The sequence below is a fragment of the Schistocerca cancellata genome, chromosome 2 (genome assembly GCF_023864275.1).
Source record: "Schistocerca cancellata isolate TAMUIC-IGC-003103 chromosome 2, iqSchCanc2.1, whole genome shotgun sequence".
NCBI lineage: Eukaryota > Metazoa > Arthropoda > Insecta > Orthoptera > Acrididae > Schistocerca > Schistocerca cancellata.
The window spans coordinates 974,776,173-974,794,011 of NC_064627.1; the positions used below are offsets into that span (position 1 = coordinate 974,776,173).

Genomic DNA, 17,839 nt, shown 5'->3' on the forward strand with positions numbered 1-17,839 from the left:
AATCGTTTGAGGTTTCGAGAGCTGGGGGTACTCAAATTGAATTGTAGTGTGAGGTTGCAGAAGTTTGACTCACTTCCCCCTGTCGTTTGTCAGACAGTTCACAGGAGAATGATATAGTGGCAGTAGTCTTCACATGAGCAAAACATCATGGCGGCCGGCCCAATTCACTGTGGCAGCCATGACCGCAGTAGCAGCAGCAAGCCCAGTAATGAACAACAACACAAGCATTCCATGCTTCCCACTTGTCTGTCATGTTTTTTTGCTTATGACAGGCTGGATTGTCCTAAGCAGTGGGCCGTTTGCGGCCAGTGCAATGAAATGGGCCACATTGCTTCTGTTTGTAATGCAAAATTCCAACAGTCTATTGCATGACAGGGACGTTAATTGTGTATCGGCCATCTTCATTGCACCCAATAAGCTTTTTATAGATGGCAAGGTTTTGTACACGGAAGTTGACACTGGTGCCGCCGTGTCATTACTCAACTTGCAAACGTACATGGACTTGGGTTCTCACCCTTCAGCGCCAGTGTCACGTACATTAGTCACACACAATAAACAAAGCATTCCGATATTAGGTAGTTTCTCAGACCTAGTCTGTGGTTCCTCTGCTGACTTTTCTGGTGGTGAAAAATGCAAGCACTGAAAATTTGTTTGGTTTGGACACCTTTAACCTTTTAGGGTTTACAACTTCCGATGAAGTTAATCTCATCTCTATCAAGTGCTTTATACACAACCCGACTCTTTACAATCTGAATTTTCCGTCTTGTTTTCTGTGGGCTTGAGTTGTGCCAATAATTTCAAAATTCACATCACCCTTTCTTTAGGACTTGCCCTGTGCTAATGGCGTTATGTGAACAAGTCAAGACGGAGTTTGACCACCTCCGGGGTCATTTAACCGATCGCATCCAGCGAATGGGCTACACCCTCAGTCATTGACAAGAAGCTGTCGGAACTATTAAGCCTTTGCAGCAATTTCAGAGTTTCTGTGAATGCTCAGTCTATCACTGATGCATATCACTTGCCACACACTGATGAACTTTTTGTGAAGTTCACTGGTGGTCAGTACTTTTCCAAGATCGACCTCTCCAATACATATCTGCAGCTTCCCATTGATGCTGACTCTCAATTTCTCTTGGTTGTTAATATGCCTTTTGGCTTGTATCAATAGTTGTCGTTACCCTTTGGTGGGGCCGGTGCCCCAGCGATTTTTCAGTGGTTATTTGAACAACTAAAGACGTCTGTGCCTCGCTGTGCTAACTATCTTGATGAAATTGTGGTCTCCGACTCCTCTACTGCCAGACACCTTAACAACTTATGTACACTCTTTCCAGTATTTGCAATTCGGAAACATGCCGTTTCTTTCAACCTTCTGTTGCTTATTTTGGGTTCAAAGTCTCTAGTGCTGGTATTGAACCTCTTTGTCATAACGTCTCTGCCATTGTGGCTCTTCCGCGTCTTATGTTGGTCAAGGAACTCTGTGTTTTTTTTTTTTAAGTAAGACAGCTCATTATCATCAGTTTTTGAAGGGGTGGCACCAACTGCACAGCTGTTACATGCCTTGCTGCATAACAGGACATCTTTCCACTGTTCACAGGCTTGTGAAACTGCATTTTCCAAATTGAAGTCTATTTTTCAATCTGTACCTTACCTCATAACATACCAACTGGGTCAAATTTGACGTTAGCAACGAATACATCCCAGAATGGGCAGGAGCAGTGTTCGCTCATAAATATTTTGATGGCTCCAGGCTGCCTATTGCGTCCACGTCAAAGATGCTTAAGTCAGCTCAGATTAGATATTCACAAATCGAGAAAGAAGCCCTCGCCATTGTTTATGCCTTACAGAAGTTTCATGTTTTCCTGCATGTTGTAAAATTCCATCTCATCACGGATCAGAAGATGTTAGTTTCGCTGTTTAACCCATCAGTGTTGTTGTCAGACAAAGCAACACATCACCTTCAACACTGGGCGCATTTCCTCTCTTGGTACAACTATGAGATTCACTTCTGCCCCAGGCTTCGACATATGAATGCTGACACACACTCCCATCTTCCGCTCAGTCCAGACTGAGTTTTTGATCAGGAGGAGTTACTCTGTTTCCACATTGATGAATGCACTCACCTAATTGTCGGTGGTTTTCTAATAACTAGCCCTCCGGTTGCGCAGAGTAGTGCTACCAATCCGATTTTACGGAAAGTGATATACAGTGTACAACATGGCTGACCTGAGGCACCTACATTGCAGACTTCTGACTCCCTCTGTAACTACTGTGTGTTTCGGCATCGTTACTCTGTCACTGATGGTGTTCTATTCCTTGATGTGGACTGTTCAGCTCGTCACATAGTGGTTCTCTTGGCTCTCGATTCGGAGATCCAGCAATTGCTGTACGCTGATCACTGGTGGGGTGTCACGCACTAAGGTGTTAGCCCACCATCATGTTTTTTGATCTGGTTTCGACGGAAACATTACTCGTTTGGTTACAGCATGTTCTCAATGCACATTGCAGCAAGCTGCCCCGTGGGCAGCGTTGTCTCCATGGCCACAATCTCTGCAGGCCTGGGACTGTCTCCACATAAATTTTGCCATCCCTTTCCTTAATGCATACTCGCTAATAGTAACTGATGCATTCTCTCAGTTTCAATATGTTGTTCACTGCCTGTCAACATTGGCCCCTGCAACCTTTGTAGCCCTTTAAAAATGTTTTACATCGAAGGACTTCCAGCAATGTTGGTCTCTAAAAATGGCCCTCAGTTTGTGTCGTCGGAGTTTACCATCTCCTGCAATGCCCACAGGATTTGCCACATTTGCATCCCGCCCTTCCATCTGCAGTCCAACAGTGAGGCAAAAAGGCTAGTTAGGACATTCAAAACGCAAATTAGAAAGTATGTGACTTGGTCCCCATCCGACGTTGCGTTGGATCTTCCTATCTGTTCACGCTGTGCGGTGACAACAGCCCCAACAAGCTGCTCCATGGGTGTCAACCCTGGATGCTTCTGCTCTCTCCTGTGGCCCAGACAGGGAGACCAACCCATGCAGCCATCGTCCCATTTCCAGCCTGGGCATGCAGGTTTGTTCATGACCCAAAATGGATTCCTGCCGTCATATCTCCCAATGCTGTGGCTGCATCTCTGCGATGTCTGCACGGAGGAGGGTCTCTGCACACGTGATTACGACCAGTTGTGCCTGCACGTGAACAACTGTGCAACTCCTGCTCCAACACCGATGTCGCCACGACAGTCTGTGTGAGCTGTAGCTATCTCTTCCGCCTCAGCCACCAACTGTGTGGGCACCACCACCACCACCACCACCACCACACCACCACCAGGCCCTGGGCCCGATGTGGACATGGAGCTCACACCAAGGTCACCCATCCTACTGTATGTGTTGAAACAAGAAGGCAGACTGCGACACTGCCCATGCCCCAAGTACTTCCAACCATAAGCCCGAGTATCAGCACGTCATCTCAGTCAGAGCCTCGCAGAGGAAGACGCTGTGGACATCTCTAGAATCCAAGCTGTTCTCCAAGGGAAGAGGAATGAAGTAATGTGCGCACATTTGAAAGCTGCATGCATTAGCAGTGTGTTGTCATCCGTGTGAGTGCACCATGAAAGAGCAACACTGTGAACTTCCGACAGAGCCTGCCACAGGTGAATGCCTATTGAAACCCTGCCGTGATTTGGGGTAAAACAAATGACTATACCTTTACAAGTATTGAATTGGCAAAAGTAAAACTTTACCAACGTTTACTGAGAACAAGTCTGAACATTCACAAAACATTTAAAGAAAATTGGTCAGTCAAGCAGGCACATTTTCTGAAGTTAAGACTACTTGGCATGGAATGCCCAACTAGTTTTTCAGGCTTTAATAGCTTGCCTTAAGGAGGCACTGTGTTTGACAACATACACTGCTGTTCTGCCAATAGCAGTAGCAACTGACGTCTTTCTCCACAGTACCAGCGCAATCATGTCATATGAGCAGCCCGACAGCACTGAGTGCCCTATGGCATATGCTTCTAAGAGTTTGTCTGCTTCTCAGCAATGCTATTTTCCAGTAAGTGCGAGGCCTTCACTACGATTTATGCAGTTCAGAAATTTAAATTATTCCTTTATGGACATAAATGTCATCTTTTCACAGATCATTGCCCATTGCTCACCGCCTTTGGCCCCGACCATTTTTTACCAGACTGGACCATCCATTGCCTGCAGTGCTGGGCACTATACTTGTCTAGCTTTCATTATTGTATCCACTATCGAGCAGCAACATTACTTGCAAATCCATTCACACTGCCCCGATTCCCGATGGGACCCAGCACAGCCTTCAATCGACATGAATTATGGTCTCCAGCTTCATTAGATCTCAATTCAACATAATGTCTACCCACCATCTGCAAGAATCTGATGTTACACTGTCTCATTCACATTGTACAACACGGAAGGCCAGACACTCCTCCCAGGCCCAAGCTTCCTACCTACTGGTCATGATGGACCCAAACACTGACTCAAACATTGTGGAAGTAGTCTGTCAGTGTACAGCCTGTCACCTCCCCAGACACTATGGAGCCATGTGAGCATATCTGGTCAGACTTTGCAGTGTCATGCTAGCAGACTGGCTGCATGGCGACCCTCACACACCCTCTTAGGTATAATGTGCCCACCCCCAGTACATGTCATCCCTGAGGCCTCTCCCTTCCCAGTGGGCAGCTTGTTGCAGGAACATCAGTTTGGGTGCTACCGAACCTTGACCCACAAGATGATTGCGGCCTGCTCACCTGCCACGGATAAATTACGTATACTATGGCCTCTGCCCACGGACTTTTGCAGTTTCATTGAAATCAATTTTGCCTCCTCCATCCTCGTCAGCAGCCACCTGCGGACTCTCCGGTACTGTGGTGACTCCTGCATCTTCCACTGGCCGTCATCCTTCTTCGTCCTTCTGCAGTGACACCCATGGACACAGACCTGCCACTTCTCCCGGTGGTGGCTTCTGCAGACCACCAAGCACCACCTGCTGGTTCTTCATCAATGGTCACTGTTTGGGGGGATGACAACTCTACGTGAAACTACACAGCATGGACTGAACTTAGATTAGTATGTGGACTTAGCACAGAATGCACTGTTTCTGAGGAGTGTGTGATTTTTATATATATATATATATATATATATATATATATATCCACTTGGGAAAAATATATCTAAAAACAAAGATGATGTGACTTACCAAACGAAAGCGCTGGCACGTCGATAGACACACAAACATACACACAAAATTCTAGCTTTCGCAACCAACGGTTGCTTCGTCAGGAAAGAGGGAAGGAGAGGGAAAGACGAAAGGATGTGGGTTTTAAGGGAGAGGGTAAGGAGTCATTCCAATCCCGGGAGCGGAAAGACTTACCTTAGGGGGAAAAAAGGATAGGTATACACACACACACATCCATCCGCACATACACAGACACAAGCAGTCAAATGTCTGCTTGCGTCTGTGTGTGTGTGTGTGTGTGTGTGTGTGTGTGTGTGTGTGTATATATATATATATATATATATATATATACCTAAAAACAAAGATGATGTGACTTACCAAATGAAAGTGCTGGCAGGTCGATAGACACACAAACGAACACAAACATACACACAAAATTCAAGCTTTCGCAACAAACTGTTGCCTCATCAGGAAAGAGGGAAGGAGAGGGAAAGACGAAAGGATGTGGGTTTTAAGGGAGAGGGTAAGGAGTCATTCCAGTCCCGGGAGCGGAAAGACTTACCTTAGGGGGAAAAAAGGACGGGTATACACTCGCACACACACACATATCCATCCACACATATGTGAAGAAGTTGTGGGAAACCATCCTTGTAACCATTGATGCCACTTCCTTATACACAAATATTCCGCATGTCCAGGGCCTCGCTGCGATGGAGCACTTCCTTTCACGCCGATCACCTGCCGCCCTACCTAAAACCTCTTTCCTCATTACCTTAGCCAGCTTCATCCTGACCCACAACTTCTTCACTTTTGAAGGCGAGACATACCAACAATTAAAGGGAACAGCCATGGGTACCAGGATGGCCCCCTCGTACGCCAACCTATTCATGGGTCGCTTTGAGGAAGCCTTCTTGGTTACCCAGGCCTGCCAACCCAAAGTTTGGTACAGATTTATTGATGACATTTTCATGATCTGGTCTCACAGTGAAGAAGAACTCCAGAATTTCCTCTCCAACCTCAACTCCTTTGGTTCCATCGGATTCACCTGGTCCTACTCTAAATCCCATGCCACTTTCCTTGACGTTGACCTCCACCTGTCCAATGGCCAGCTTCACACGTCCGTCCACATCAAACCCACCAACAAGCAACAGTACCTCCATTATGACAGCTGCCACCCATTCCACATCAAACGGTCCCTTCCCTACAGCCTAGGTCTTCGTGGCAAACGAATCTGCTCCAGTCCGGAATCCTTGAACCATTACACCAACAACCTGAAAACAGCTTTTGCATCCCGTAACTACCCTCCCGACCTGGTACAGAAGCAAATAACCAGAGCCACTTCCTCATCTCCTCAAACCCGGAACCCTCCACAGAACAACCCCAAAAGTGCCCCACTTGTGACAGGATACTTTCCGGGACTGGATCAGATTCTGAATGTGGCTCTCCAGCAGGGATACGACTTCCTCAAATCCTGCCCTGGCAGGTCGATAGACATACAAACAAACACAAACATACACACAAAATTCTAGCTTTCGCAACCAACGGTTGCCTCGTCAGGAAAGAGGGAAGGAGAGGGAAAGACAAAAGGATTTGAGTTTTAAGGGAGAGGGTAAGGAGTCATTCCAATCCCGGGAGCGGAAAGACTTACCTTAGGGGGAAAAAAGGACAGGTATACACTCGCGCGCACACACACACATATCCATCCGCATATACACAGACACAAGCAGACATTTGTAAAGGCAAAGAGTTTGGGCAGAGATGTCAGTCGGGGCGGAAGTACAGAGGCAAAGATGAAAGACAGGTGAGGTATGAGCGGCGGCAAATTGAAATTAGAAATTAGCGGAGATTGAGGCCTGGCGGATAGCGAGAAGAGAGGATATGCTGCAGGGCAAGTTCCCATCTCCGGAGTTCTGACAGGTTGGTGTTAGTGTGAAGTATCCAGATAACCCGGACGGTGTAACACTGTGCCAAGATGTGCTGGCCATGCACCAAGGCATGTTTAGCCACAGGGTGATCCTCATTACCAACAAACACTGTCTGCCTGTGTCCATTCATGCGAATGGACAGTTTGTTGCTGGTCATTCCCACATAGAACACTTCACAGTGTAGGCAGGTCAGTTGGTAAATCACGTGGGTGCTTTCACACGTGGCTCTGCCTTTGATCGTGTACACCTTCCGGGTTACAGGACTGGAATAGGTGGTGGTGGGAGGGTGCATGGGACAGGTTTTACACCGGGGGCGGTTACAGGGGTAGGAGCCAGAGGGTAGGGAAGGTGGTTTGGGGATTTCATAGGGATGAACTAAGAGGTTACGAAGGTTAGGTGGACGGCGGAAAGACACTCTTGGTGGAGTGGGGAGGATTTCATGAAGGATGGATCTCATTTCAGGGCAGGATTTGAGGAAGTCGTATCCCTGCTGGAGAGCCACATTCAGAATCTGATCCATTATCTATTAAACAACCTTTTCGGCTAGTTTTAATATCTTTTGCTTTATTTCCATTTCCGTTTTTCTCACATCATCTATCATTTTTAGCCGCTTCCCACAGGTTTTAACGTCATTATTTCTTCATCAGACGATTGTTAGCTTCATTTCCATAATCTGCCACCACCAAACCACCCTTTTAATACATCCTCACGTAGTTTTTTCGAAATTTTCCCGTATTTCTCCACCCTTTAACGTGTTTTGGCGGCAACATAACCACCTAACCTTTATGCACATCATTATCTACCTACACAAGTTCACCACAGGATAAACATAGCCCAGCTCTAACCAACCCTTTTTCGCCTTTTTCACACCAGATCTCCATTTGCTTTCTAGTTTTACCTTTATCTCTCCCCATATATTTTTATATTTATTTTCATTTTCATTTCAGCCTCGTGTTCCACTTTCCACCTTCTAGTACCATGTCACCCTCACAACACCTCCACAAAGACCCCATTAAGTTTTATTTACATTCCCTCCGCAAACATGCCTTCGCCCTAGCCAGATTACACTCCCATATTTTATTTTCTCAGGCTTGTCTGACATTTGGCATCACCCCCAAAGGCCTCACACTTAAAGTTCCCATCTCTGGCTGCAACCCTTCTTTCCATCAGTCCCTATACCAGTTTCAAACTGAACAATCCATTGCCCTCACCCACCTAATCCTTCACCTACACATCCACTCAGCCAATCAACACACCCATCAACTCCTATCCTTAATAAAAGTCCTCAATCTTTCCTCTCCCACATCCACACCGGTTGTTCAGAGCATCCTCCTACAGGCCAACCGCAAATTAGAACAGCATGCCACCCTCCACCTTAAAAAACTATCCAATCTCCTGGTTTCCCACCTCCGGAAAGGCAACTCACTCACCCTTCACAACCTTTCCAGCAAACCTCAACCTCCTCTCATTGCACACAAACCCAGTCTCTCCCATCTACTCAATCTCCCACTTCCAGCTCCACTCCCTCCAAAACCTCAAAATTCCAATCAACACAATCTGGAACCACAACACCCCAATTCAGTAGTTAACCTTTCCTCCAAACCTCTCTCCCAATCCGAAACCTTTGTCCTATCCAAAGGCCTCACCTTCAGCCCCACTCCCAGATTTAACCAAACAGCCCTCGTCAAAGATTTACTGTCCTACACCCATACTCTCTGCTGGAAATATCACTTTGCCACGAAGAAAAATGATCCTAATCCTACTCCTAACAATCCAACTCCCCAAGACACTATCCAAATTGAACCATGCCTGGAACAGTTCCGTCCTTCGTCACAGCGGGACCCACCTCCTCTTCCTCAAAATCACCCTCTCCTAACCTTCCAGGAATTTCCGACTTCCAGCCTTGCCTCTCAATCCTTCTTAAAAAACCTTAATCCTACTCCCAACATCACCACTGCTGAAGCCCAGGCTATCCGTGATCTGAAGGCTGACCGATCCATCGTCGTTCTTCCGGCGGACAAAGGTTCCACGACTGTGGTACTTGATCGTCGGGAGTATGTGGCTGAGGGACTGCGTCAGCTTTCAGACAACACCACTTACAAAGTTTGCCAGGGTAATCCCATTCCTGATGTCCAGGCGGAGCTTCAAGGAATCCTCAGAACCTTAGGCCCGCTACAAAACCTTTCACCTGACTCCATCAACCTTCTGACCCTACCAACACCCCGCACCCCTACCTTCTTCCCAAAATTCACAAACCCAATCATCCCGGCCGTCCCATTGTAGCTGGTTACCAAGCCCCCACAGAACGCATCTCTGCCTACATAGATCAACACCTTCAACCCATTGTATGCAGTCTCCCATCCTTCATCAAAGACACCAACCACTTTCTCGAACGCCTGGAATCCCTACCCAGTCTGTTACCCCCGGAAACCATCCTTGTAACCACTGATGCCGCTTCCTTATACACAAATATTCCGCATGTCCAGGGCCTCGCTGTGATGGAGCACTTCCTTTCACGCCGATCACCTGCCGCCCTACCTAAAACCTCTTTCCTCATTACCTTAGCCAGCTTCATCCTGACCCACAACTTCTTCACTTTTGAAGACCAGACATACCAACAATTAAAGGGAACAGCCATGGGTACCAGGATGGCCCCCTCGTACGCCAACCTATTCATGGGTCGCTTAGAGGAAGCCTTCTTGGTTACACAGGCCTGCCAACCCAAAGTTTGGTACAGATTTATTGATGACATTTTCATGATCTGGACTCACAGTGAAGAAGAACTCCAGAATTTCCTCTCCAACCTCAACTCCTTTGGTTCCATCAGATTCACCTGGTCCTACTCTAAATCCCATGCCACTTTCCTTGACGTTGACCTCCACCTGTCCAATGGCCAGCTTCACACATCCGTCCACATCAAACCCACCAACAAGCAACAGTACCTCCATTATGACAGCTGCCACCCATTCCACATCAAACGGTCCCTTCCCTACAACCTATGTCTTCGTGGCAAACGAATCTGCTCCAGTCCGGAATCCTTGAACCATTACACCAACAACCTGAAAACAACTTTTGCATCCCGTAACTACCCTCCCGACCTGGTACAGAAGCAAATAACCAGGGCCACTTCCTCATCTCCTCAAACCCGGAACCTTCCACAGAACCACCCCAAAAGTGCCCCACTTGTGACAGGATACTTTCCGGGACTGGATCAGATTCTGAATGTGGCTCTCCAGCAGGGATACGACTTCCTCAAATCCTGCCCTGAAATGAGATCCATCCTTCATGAAATCCTCCCCACTCCACCAAGAGTGTCTTTCCGCCGTCCACCTAACCTTCGTAACCTCTTAGTTCATCCCTATGAAATCCCCAAACCACCTTCCCTACCCTCTGGCTCCTACCCCTGTAACCGCCCCCGGTGTAAAACCTGTCCCATGCACCCTCCCACCACCACCTATTCCAGTCCTGTAACCAGGAAGGTGTACACGATCAAAGGCAGAGCCACGTGTGAAAGCACCCATGTGATTTACCAACTGACCTGCCTACACTGTGAAGCGTTCTATGTGGGAATGACCAGCAACAAACTGTCTATTCGCATGAATGGACACAGGCAGACAGTGTTTGTTGGTAATGAGGATTACCCTGTGGCTAAACATGCCTTGGTGCACGGCCAGCACATCTTGGCACAGTGTTACACCATCCGGGTTATCTGGATACTTCACACTAACACCAACCTGTCAGAACTCCGGAGATGGGAACTTGCCCTGCAGCATATCCTCTCTTCTCGCTATCCGCCAGGCCTCAATCTCCGCTAATTTCTAATTTCAATTTGCCGCCGCTAATACCTCACCTGTCTTTCATCTTTGCCTCTCTACTTCCGCCCCGACTGACATCTCTGCCCAAACTCTTTGCCTTTACAAATGTCTGCTTGTGTCTGTGTATATGCGGATGGATATGTGTGTGTGTGCGCGCGAGTGTATACCTGTCCTTTTTTCCCCCTAAGGTAAGTCTTTCCGCTCCCGGGATTGGAATGACTCCTTACCCTCTCCCTTAAAACTCAAATCCTTTTGTCTTTCCCTCTCCTTCCCTCTTTCCTGACGAGGCAACCGTTGGTTGCGAAAGCTAGAATTTTGTGTGTATGTTTGTGTGTCTATCGACCTGCCAGCACTTTTGTTTGGTAAGTCTCATCATCTTTATATACACCCCCTAAGGTAAGTCTTTCCGCTCTCGGGATTGGAATGACTCCTTACCCTCTCCTTTCGTCTTTCCCTCTCCTTCCCTCTTTCCTGACGAAGCAACTGTTGGTTGCAAAAGGTAGAATTTTGTATGTATGTTTGTGTGTGTATCGACGTGCCAGTGTAAGATTTCATGGTAATTTTTCTTGGCATTGTGCTCACATATAAACTGTTTGCTACGTCAGTACCAAGTGTATCTGAGCCAAGATTTGTTCTTTGGCCCAAACACGCTCAGACGTGGTTGTTACTTTGATGCTTCCACTTAGCCACATGCCAGACAAATTCTGTCATTGATGGCAGTTCATTTAATTAACTAACTTCAAAATTTCAGCTCATCTAATAAATCAATAATAATGTTAATATGTGATTCAACATCATTGTCATCGGAGTTAATTTCAACTGAAAATATTTTTCATAATAAAAGTGGATTAGCATATACCTTTCTGCTCAAAGATTTGGTATACAATTTCCACAAGTTGTAGGCACTTTTGTCTTTGAATACTCTAAATGGTTATCCAAAATTTGTTGTACTATTTACAGCATACACTTCCTCTAATTTCTATGATATTCTTCCAGTAGGGGGGTCTCTTCTCTGCATATTGTGAACTTTATCTGCTTGAATAAGTTCTACTACTGTTGGCTAGGATCTTTCAACAACATTCACTAACTCAAGGTCACTGAAGAGAGTTTATATCATAATTTTCTATTTGCTGACATCTGTGTTACCAAAAGGAAGGTATTCTATTTTTTTCTGGATCTCAAATGGATATATTTTAATTTTTTATTTGAGGAGCCTCTGTCTGACAAGTAACAAATGCTGATCGCTATAAAAATGTTAGTTGTACATTCTGCATTATTAGGCGCACCATTCAAAAAGAAAAGCTCATTGTCTGTGATGATCTTACCTCCTTTCTGCACATGGTTGCAAGAAGAGGGTTCAATCTGTAGTTCAAAGCAGCTTCACGAAGTATGTTAGTCATTTCAGACTCACAATCTTGACTCAGCTTCTGTTCCCGAAATTTCACCTGTTAAGACAAGTCTGATTACAAATAATTCAATGGAAAACAATACATTAACATCCATAAAGTGATACTTAACCAAGAAAATTTTTGGAATAAAACAAAATGTGCAAAATATGTAAAAACAAAAAGGGTATTGGTTAATAACATGACCAGCCACTTCTAAAATAGAGGCCACCTGGCGCGCGCTGGTGATTCTCCGAGGAAATAGTATTATTTAAGCGATCGCAAATGAGCACTCAGTCTATTCTGTAACCTGTATTAATGTTGTCCATTCAATGTGTTCAGTGCTACATGCAACCTGTACATCGTGGTATCTTATGTTGGATCTATGAAGTACTATGTTCCATAAATCATGTTTGTTCTTGCTGTAACGAGGGGAGAGGGGGGAAGGGGGAGGGGAAGGAATGAAAACTTCGCTAGCTTTCATTCTGTTTTGTGCACCTGTCAATCACTCAGCACTTCTACTATTGGTGAGTGGTCTTTTTCACTCCTAAATCATTAATACTCAACCACGACATTCCATTATCATGTTGCTGTTGTGGTCTTCAGTCTGAAGACTAGTTTGATGCAGCTCTCCATGCTACTCTATCCTGTGCAAGTCCCTTCATCTCTGTATTAACTACTCCAACCTATATCCTTCTGAATCTGTTTACTGTAGTCATCTGTTCGTATCCGTCACGATTTTCATCCCCTACACCACTCTCCAATACCAAATTGATGATCCCTTGAAGTCTCAAAATGTAGCCTATCAACCAGTCCCTTCTTTTACTCAGGTTGTGCGACAAATTTCTTCTCTCCCCATTTATATTCAGTATCTCCTCATTGGTTATATGATCTATCCATCTAATCTTCAGCATTCTTCTGTAGCACAAATCTCTATTCTCTTCTTGTCCAAACTGTTTATCATCCATGTTTCAGTTCTACACATGGCTTCACTCTACACAAATACTTTCAAAAAAGACTTCCTAACATTTGAATTTGTATTTGATTTTAACAAATTCCCTTTCTTTGTTTTTATTGCCATTGCCAGTTTACATTTTATACCCTCTCTACTTCGATGATAATCAGTTATTTAGCTGCCTATTATCATATTTAGATATGTCTACTTGGTCTGTGTCACAGAGGCCATATGCTGTAATTCACTTGGTAGTCAACACAGTACTTGTGCATACTCAGTCACCTGACAGCATCTCGTTGCAGGTGACTGACATGTGAAGGGCACAGGATGGGTCTGACCGATATGGCTCAAACTGTGAGAGTAGAAGCAGCTAGACGATCCTTTCAATTTCCTTGGATATCTCACCTGAGTGAGCCATAGGAAAAGAGAAAATGCCCTTTCAAGAGTTTTGTGTAGACAGAGAGGGATGTTTCAGCTAAGTTTACAGACTGGAAATTCAGCAATTTGATGCGCGCGCACACACGCACACGCACACACACACACACACACACACACACACACACACACACACACACACACACACACACACACGTGCTTTTATTGTATGCAGTTCTATTTTATTTCTAACAGGTTCCATCTTCAAGTACAAATGTGAACAATGATGATTACGATACTTCTCATACTTTGGACTCCTTGAATACAGAAAGAAAGTGATTGACTTTGCTAATGCTCACCCAAATGAATTATCTTCAAATTTGGAGGAAAGAAATAGAACAAGGTGGCACTAGAAAAGACAAAAATGCATTCATTAACTCAAGCATGGGAAAGATCTCAGGATGCATGAAGCCGTTGCGAACAAGTGACAAGTAGAACATTACAATAATGGACAATGGCAGTCGCATCCCTTATTTGTCAGAAAAATTTTGGTTTATTGCTAGTGACACATGGATGGCATCCTTCAAACATAATCCTTCAATAAGACAGCAAAAAATCACAAAATTCATCAGCAAAAATCATGTTGCATCTTCAAAAGAAACAGTGGAAACAGCAGAGAAGTTTTGTATACAGATGAGATGTATAATGCCAAACTTAAATCTTTATTATGTAATTAACACCAACCAGACTGGATGCCTGTATGAATCAACGTATAACACAACCCTGGATTACAAGGGTACAGCTAATGCTTTAGTGAAAAGACACAATCTCTCCAAAACCTTCAACTCTTATAGAGTGCAACAAAGTTCAACCGCTTCAGGGAAACTGTTACGCGTTGTATTTTTGTGTATGTAAGAGCTTGCCAATAAATTTGGTCCTAAAGTTGCTGATGCCATCAAGAAGTTAGAAGAAGAATATAACAACATAATCATTACTGCCCCCCCCCCCCATGAACCATAGACCTTGCCGTTGGTGGGGAGGCTTGCGTGCCTCAGCGATACAGATAGCCGTAGGTACAACCACAATGGAGGGGTATCTGTTGAGAGGCCAGACAAACGTGTGGTTCCTGAAGAGGGGCAGCAGCCTTTTCAGTAGTTGCAAGGGCAACAGTCTGGTTGATTGACTGATCTGGCCTTGTAACAATAACCAAAACGGCCTTGCTGTGCTGGTACTGCGAAAGGCTGAAAGCAAGGGGAAACTACGGCCGTAATTCTTCCCGAGGGCATGCAGCTTTACTGTATGATTAAATGATGATGGCGTCCTCTTGGGTAAAATATTCCGGAGGTAAAATAGTCCCCCATTCGGATCTCCGGGCGGTGACTACTCAAGAGGATGTCGTTATCAGGAGAAAGAAAACTGGCGTTCTACGGATCGGAGCGTGGAATGTCAGATCCCTTAATCGGGCAGGTAGGTTAGAAAATTTAAAAAGGGAAATGGATAGGTTAAAGTTAGATATAGTGGGAATTAGTGAAGTTCGGTGGCAGGAGGAACAAGACTTCTGGTCAGGTGACTACAGGGTTATAAACACAAAGTCAAATAGGGGTAATGCAGGAGTAGGTTTCATAATGAATAGGAAAATAGGAATGCGGGTAAACGCATAGTGAACGCATTATTGTGGCCAAGATAGATACGAAGCCCACACCTACTACAGTAGTACAAGTTTATATGCCAACTAGCTCTGCAGATGATGAAGAAATGTATGATGAAATAAAAGAAATTATTCAGATAGTGAAGGGAGACGAAAATTTAATAGTCATGGGTGACTGGAATTTGAGTGTAGGAAAAGGGAGAGAAGGAAACATAGTAGGAGAATATGGATTGGGGCTAAGAAATGAAAGAGGAAGCCGCCTGGTAGAATTTTGCACGGAGCACAACTTAATCATAGCTAACACTTGGTTTAAGAATCATGATAGAAGGTTGTATACATGGAAGAACCCTGGAGATACTAAAAGGTATCAGATAGATTATATAATGGTAAGACAGAGATTTAGGAACCAGGTTTTAAATTGTAAGACATTTCCAGGGGCAGATGTGGACTCTGACCACAATCTATTGGTTATGACCTGTAGATTAAAACTGAAGAAACTGCAAAAAGGTGGGAATTTAAGGAGATGGGACCTGGATAAACTGAAAGAACCAGAGGTTGTACAGAGTTTCATTGAGAGCATAAGGGAACAATTGACAGGAATGGGGGAAAGAAATAAAGTAGAAGAAGAATGGGTAGCTTTGAGGGATGAAGTAGTGAAGGCAGCAGAGGATCAAGTAGGTAAAAAGATGAGGGCTAGTAGAAATCCTTGGGTAACAGAAGAAATATTGAATTTAATTGATGAAAGGAGAAAATATAAAAATGCAGTAAATGAAGCAGGCAAAAAGGAATACAAACGTCTCAAAAATGAGATCGACAGGAAGTGCAAAATGGCTAAGCAGGGATGGCTAGAGGACAAATGTAAGGATGTAGAGGCTTATCTCACTAGGGGTAAGATAGATACTGCATACAGGAAAATTAAAGAGACCTCTGGAGAAAAGAGAACCACTTGTATGTATATCAAGAGCTCAGATGGAAGCCCAGTTCTAAGCAAAGAAGGGAAAGCAGAAAGGTGGAAGGAGTATATAGAGGGTATATACAAGGGCGATGTACTTGAGCACAATATTATGGAAATGGAAGAGGATGTAGATGAAGATGAAATGGGAGATACGATTCTGCGTGAAGAGTTTGACAGAGCACTGAAAGACCTGAGTGGAAACAAGGCCCCGGGAGTGGACAACATTCCATTAGAACTACTGACGGCCTTGGGAGAGCCAGTCCTGACGAAACTCTACCATCTGGTGAGCAAGATGTATGAAACAGGCGAAATACCCTCAGACTTCAAGAAGAATATAATAATTCCAATCCCAAAGAAAGCAGGTGTTGACAGATGTGAAAATTACCGAACAATCAGTTTAATAAGCCACAGCTGCAAAATACTAACACGTATTCTTTACAGACGAATGGAAAAACTAGTAGAAGCCGACCTCGGGGAAGATCAGTTTGGATTCCGTACAAATACTGGAACACGTGAGGCAATACTGACCTTACGACTTATCTTAGAAGAAAGATTAAGGAAAGGCAAACCTACGTTTCTAGCATTTGTAGACTTAGAGAAAGCTTTTGACAATGTTGACTGGAATACTCTCTTTCAAATTCTAAAGGTGGCAGGGGTAAAATACAGGGAGAGAAAGGCTATTTACAATTTGTACAGAAACCAGATGGCAGTTATAAGGGTCGAGGGACATGAAAGGGAAGCAGTTGTTGGGAAGGGAGTAAGACAGGGTTGTAGCCTCTCCCCGATGTTTTTCAATCTGTATATTGAGCAAGCAGTAAAGGAAACAAAAGAAAAATTCGGAGTAGGTATTAAAATCCATGGACAAGAAATAAAAACTTTGAGATTCGCCGATGACGTTGTAATTCTGTCAGAGACAGCAAAGGACTTGGAAGAGCAGTTGAATGGAATGGATAGTGTCTTGAAGGGAGGATATAAGATGAACATCAACAAAAGGAAAACGAGGATAATGGAATATAGTCGAATTAAGTCGGGTGATGTTGAGGCAATTAGATTAGGAAATGAGACACTTAAAGTAGTAAAGGAGTTTTGCTATTTGGGGAGCAAAATAACTGATGATGGTCGAAGTAGAGAGGATATAAAATGTAGACTGGCAATGGCAAGGAAAGCGTTTCTGAAGAAGAGAAATTTGTTAACATCGAGTATAGATTTAAGTGTCAGGAAGTCATTTCTGAAAGTATTTGTATGGAGTGTAGCCATGTATGGAAGTGAAACATGGACGGTAAACAGTTTGGACAAGAAGAGAATAGAAGCTTTCGAAATGTGGTGCTACAGAAGAATGCTGAAGATTAGATGGGTAGATCACATAACTAATGAGGAAGTATTGAATAGGATTGGGGAGAGGAGAAGTTTGTGGCACAACTTGACCAGATGAAGGGATTGGCTGGTAGGACATGTTCTGAGGCATCAAGGAATTACCAATTCAGTATTGGAGGGCAGCATGGAGGGTAAAAATCGTAGGGGGAGACCAAGAGATGAATACACTAAGTAGATTCAGAAGGATGTAGGTTGCAGTAGGTACTGGGAGA

The 17,839-nt window shown here is 44.5% G+C and overlaps 1 protein-coding gene across 1 annotated transcript in view; it reads right to left on the reverse strand.

Moving 5' to 3' along the window:
• Positions 1-17,839, reverse strand: part of LOC126162948 (Golgi apparatus protein 1) — a 166,426-nt gene that overhangs the window by 37,354 nt on the left and 111,233 nt on the right. Inside the window, exon 13 of the mRNA XM_049919782.1 lies at positions 12,261-12,380. Within this exon, the coding sequence (XP_049775739.1) occupies positions 12,261-12,380 (120 nt within the window). The remainder of the gene's footprint in view (positions 1-12,260; positions 12,381-17,839) is intronic.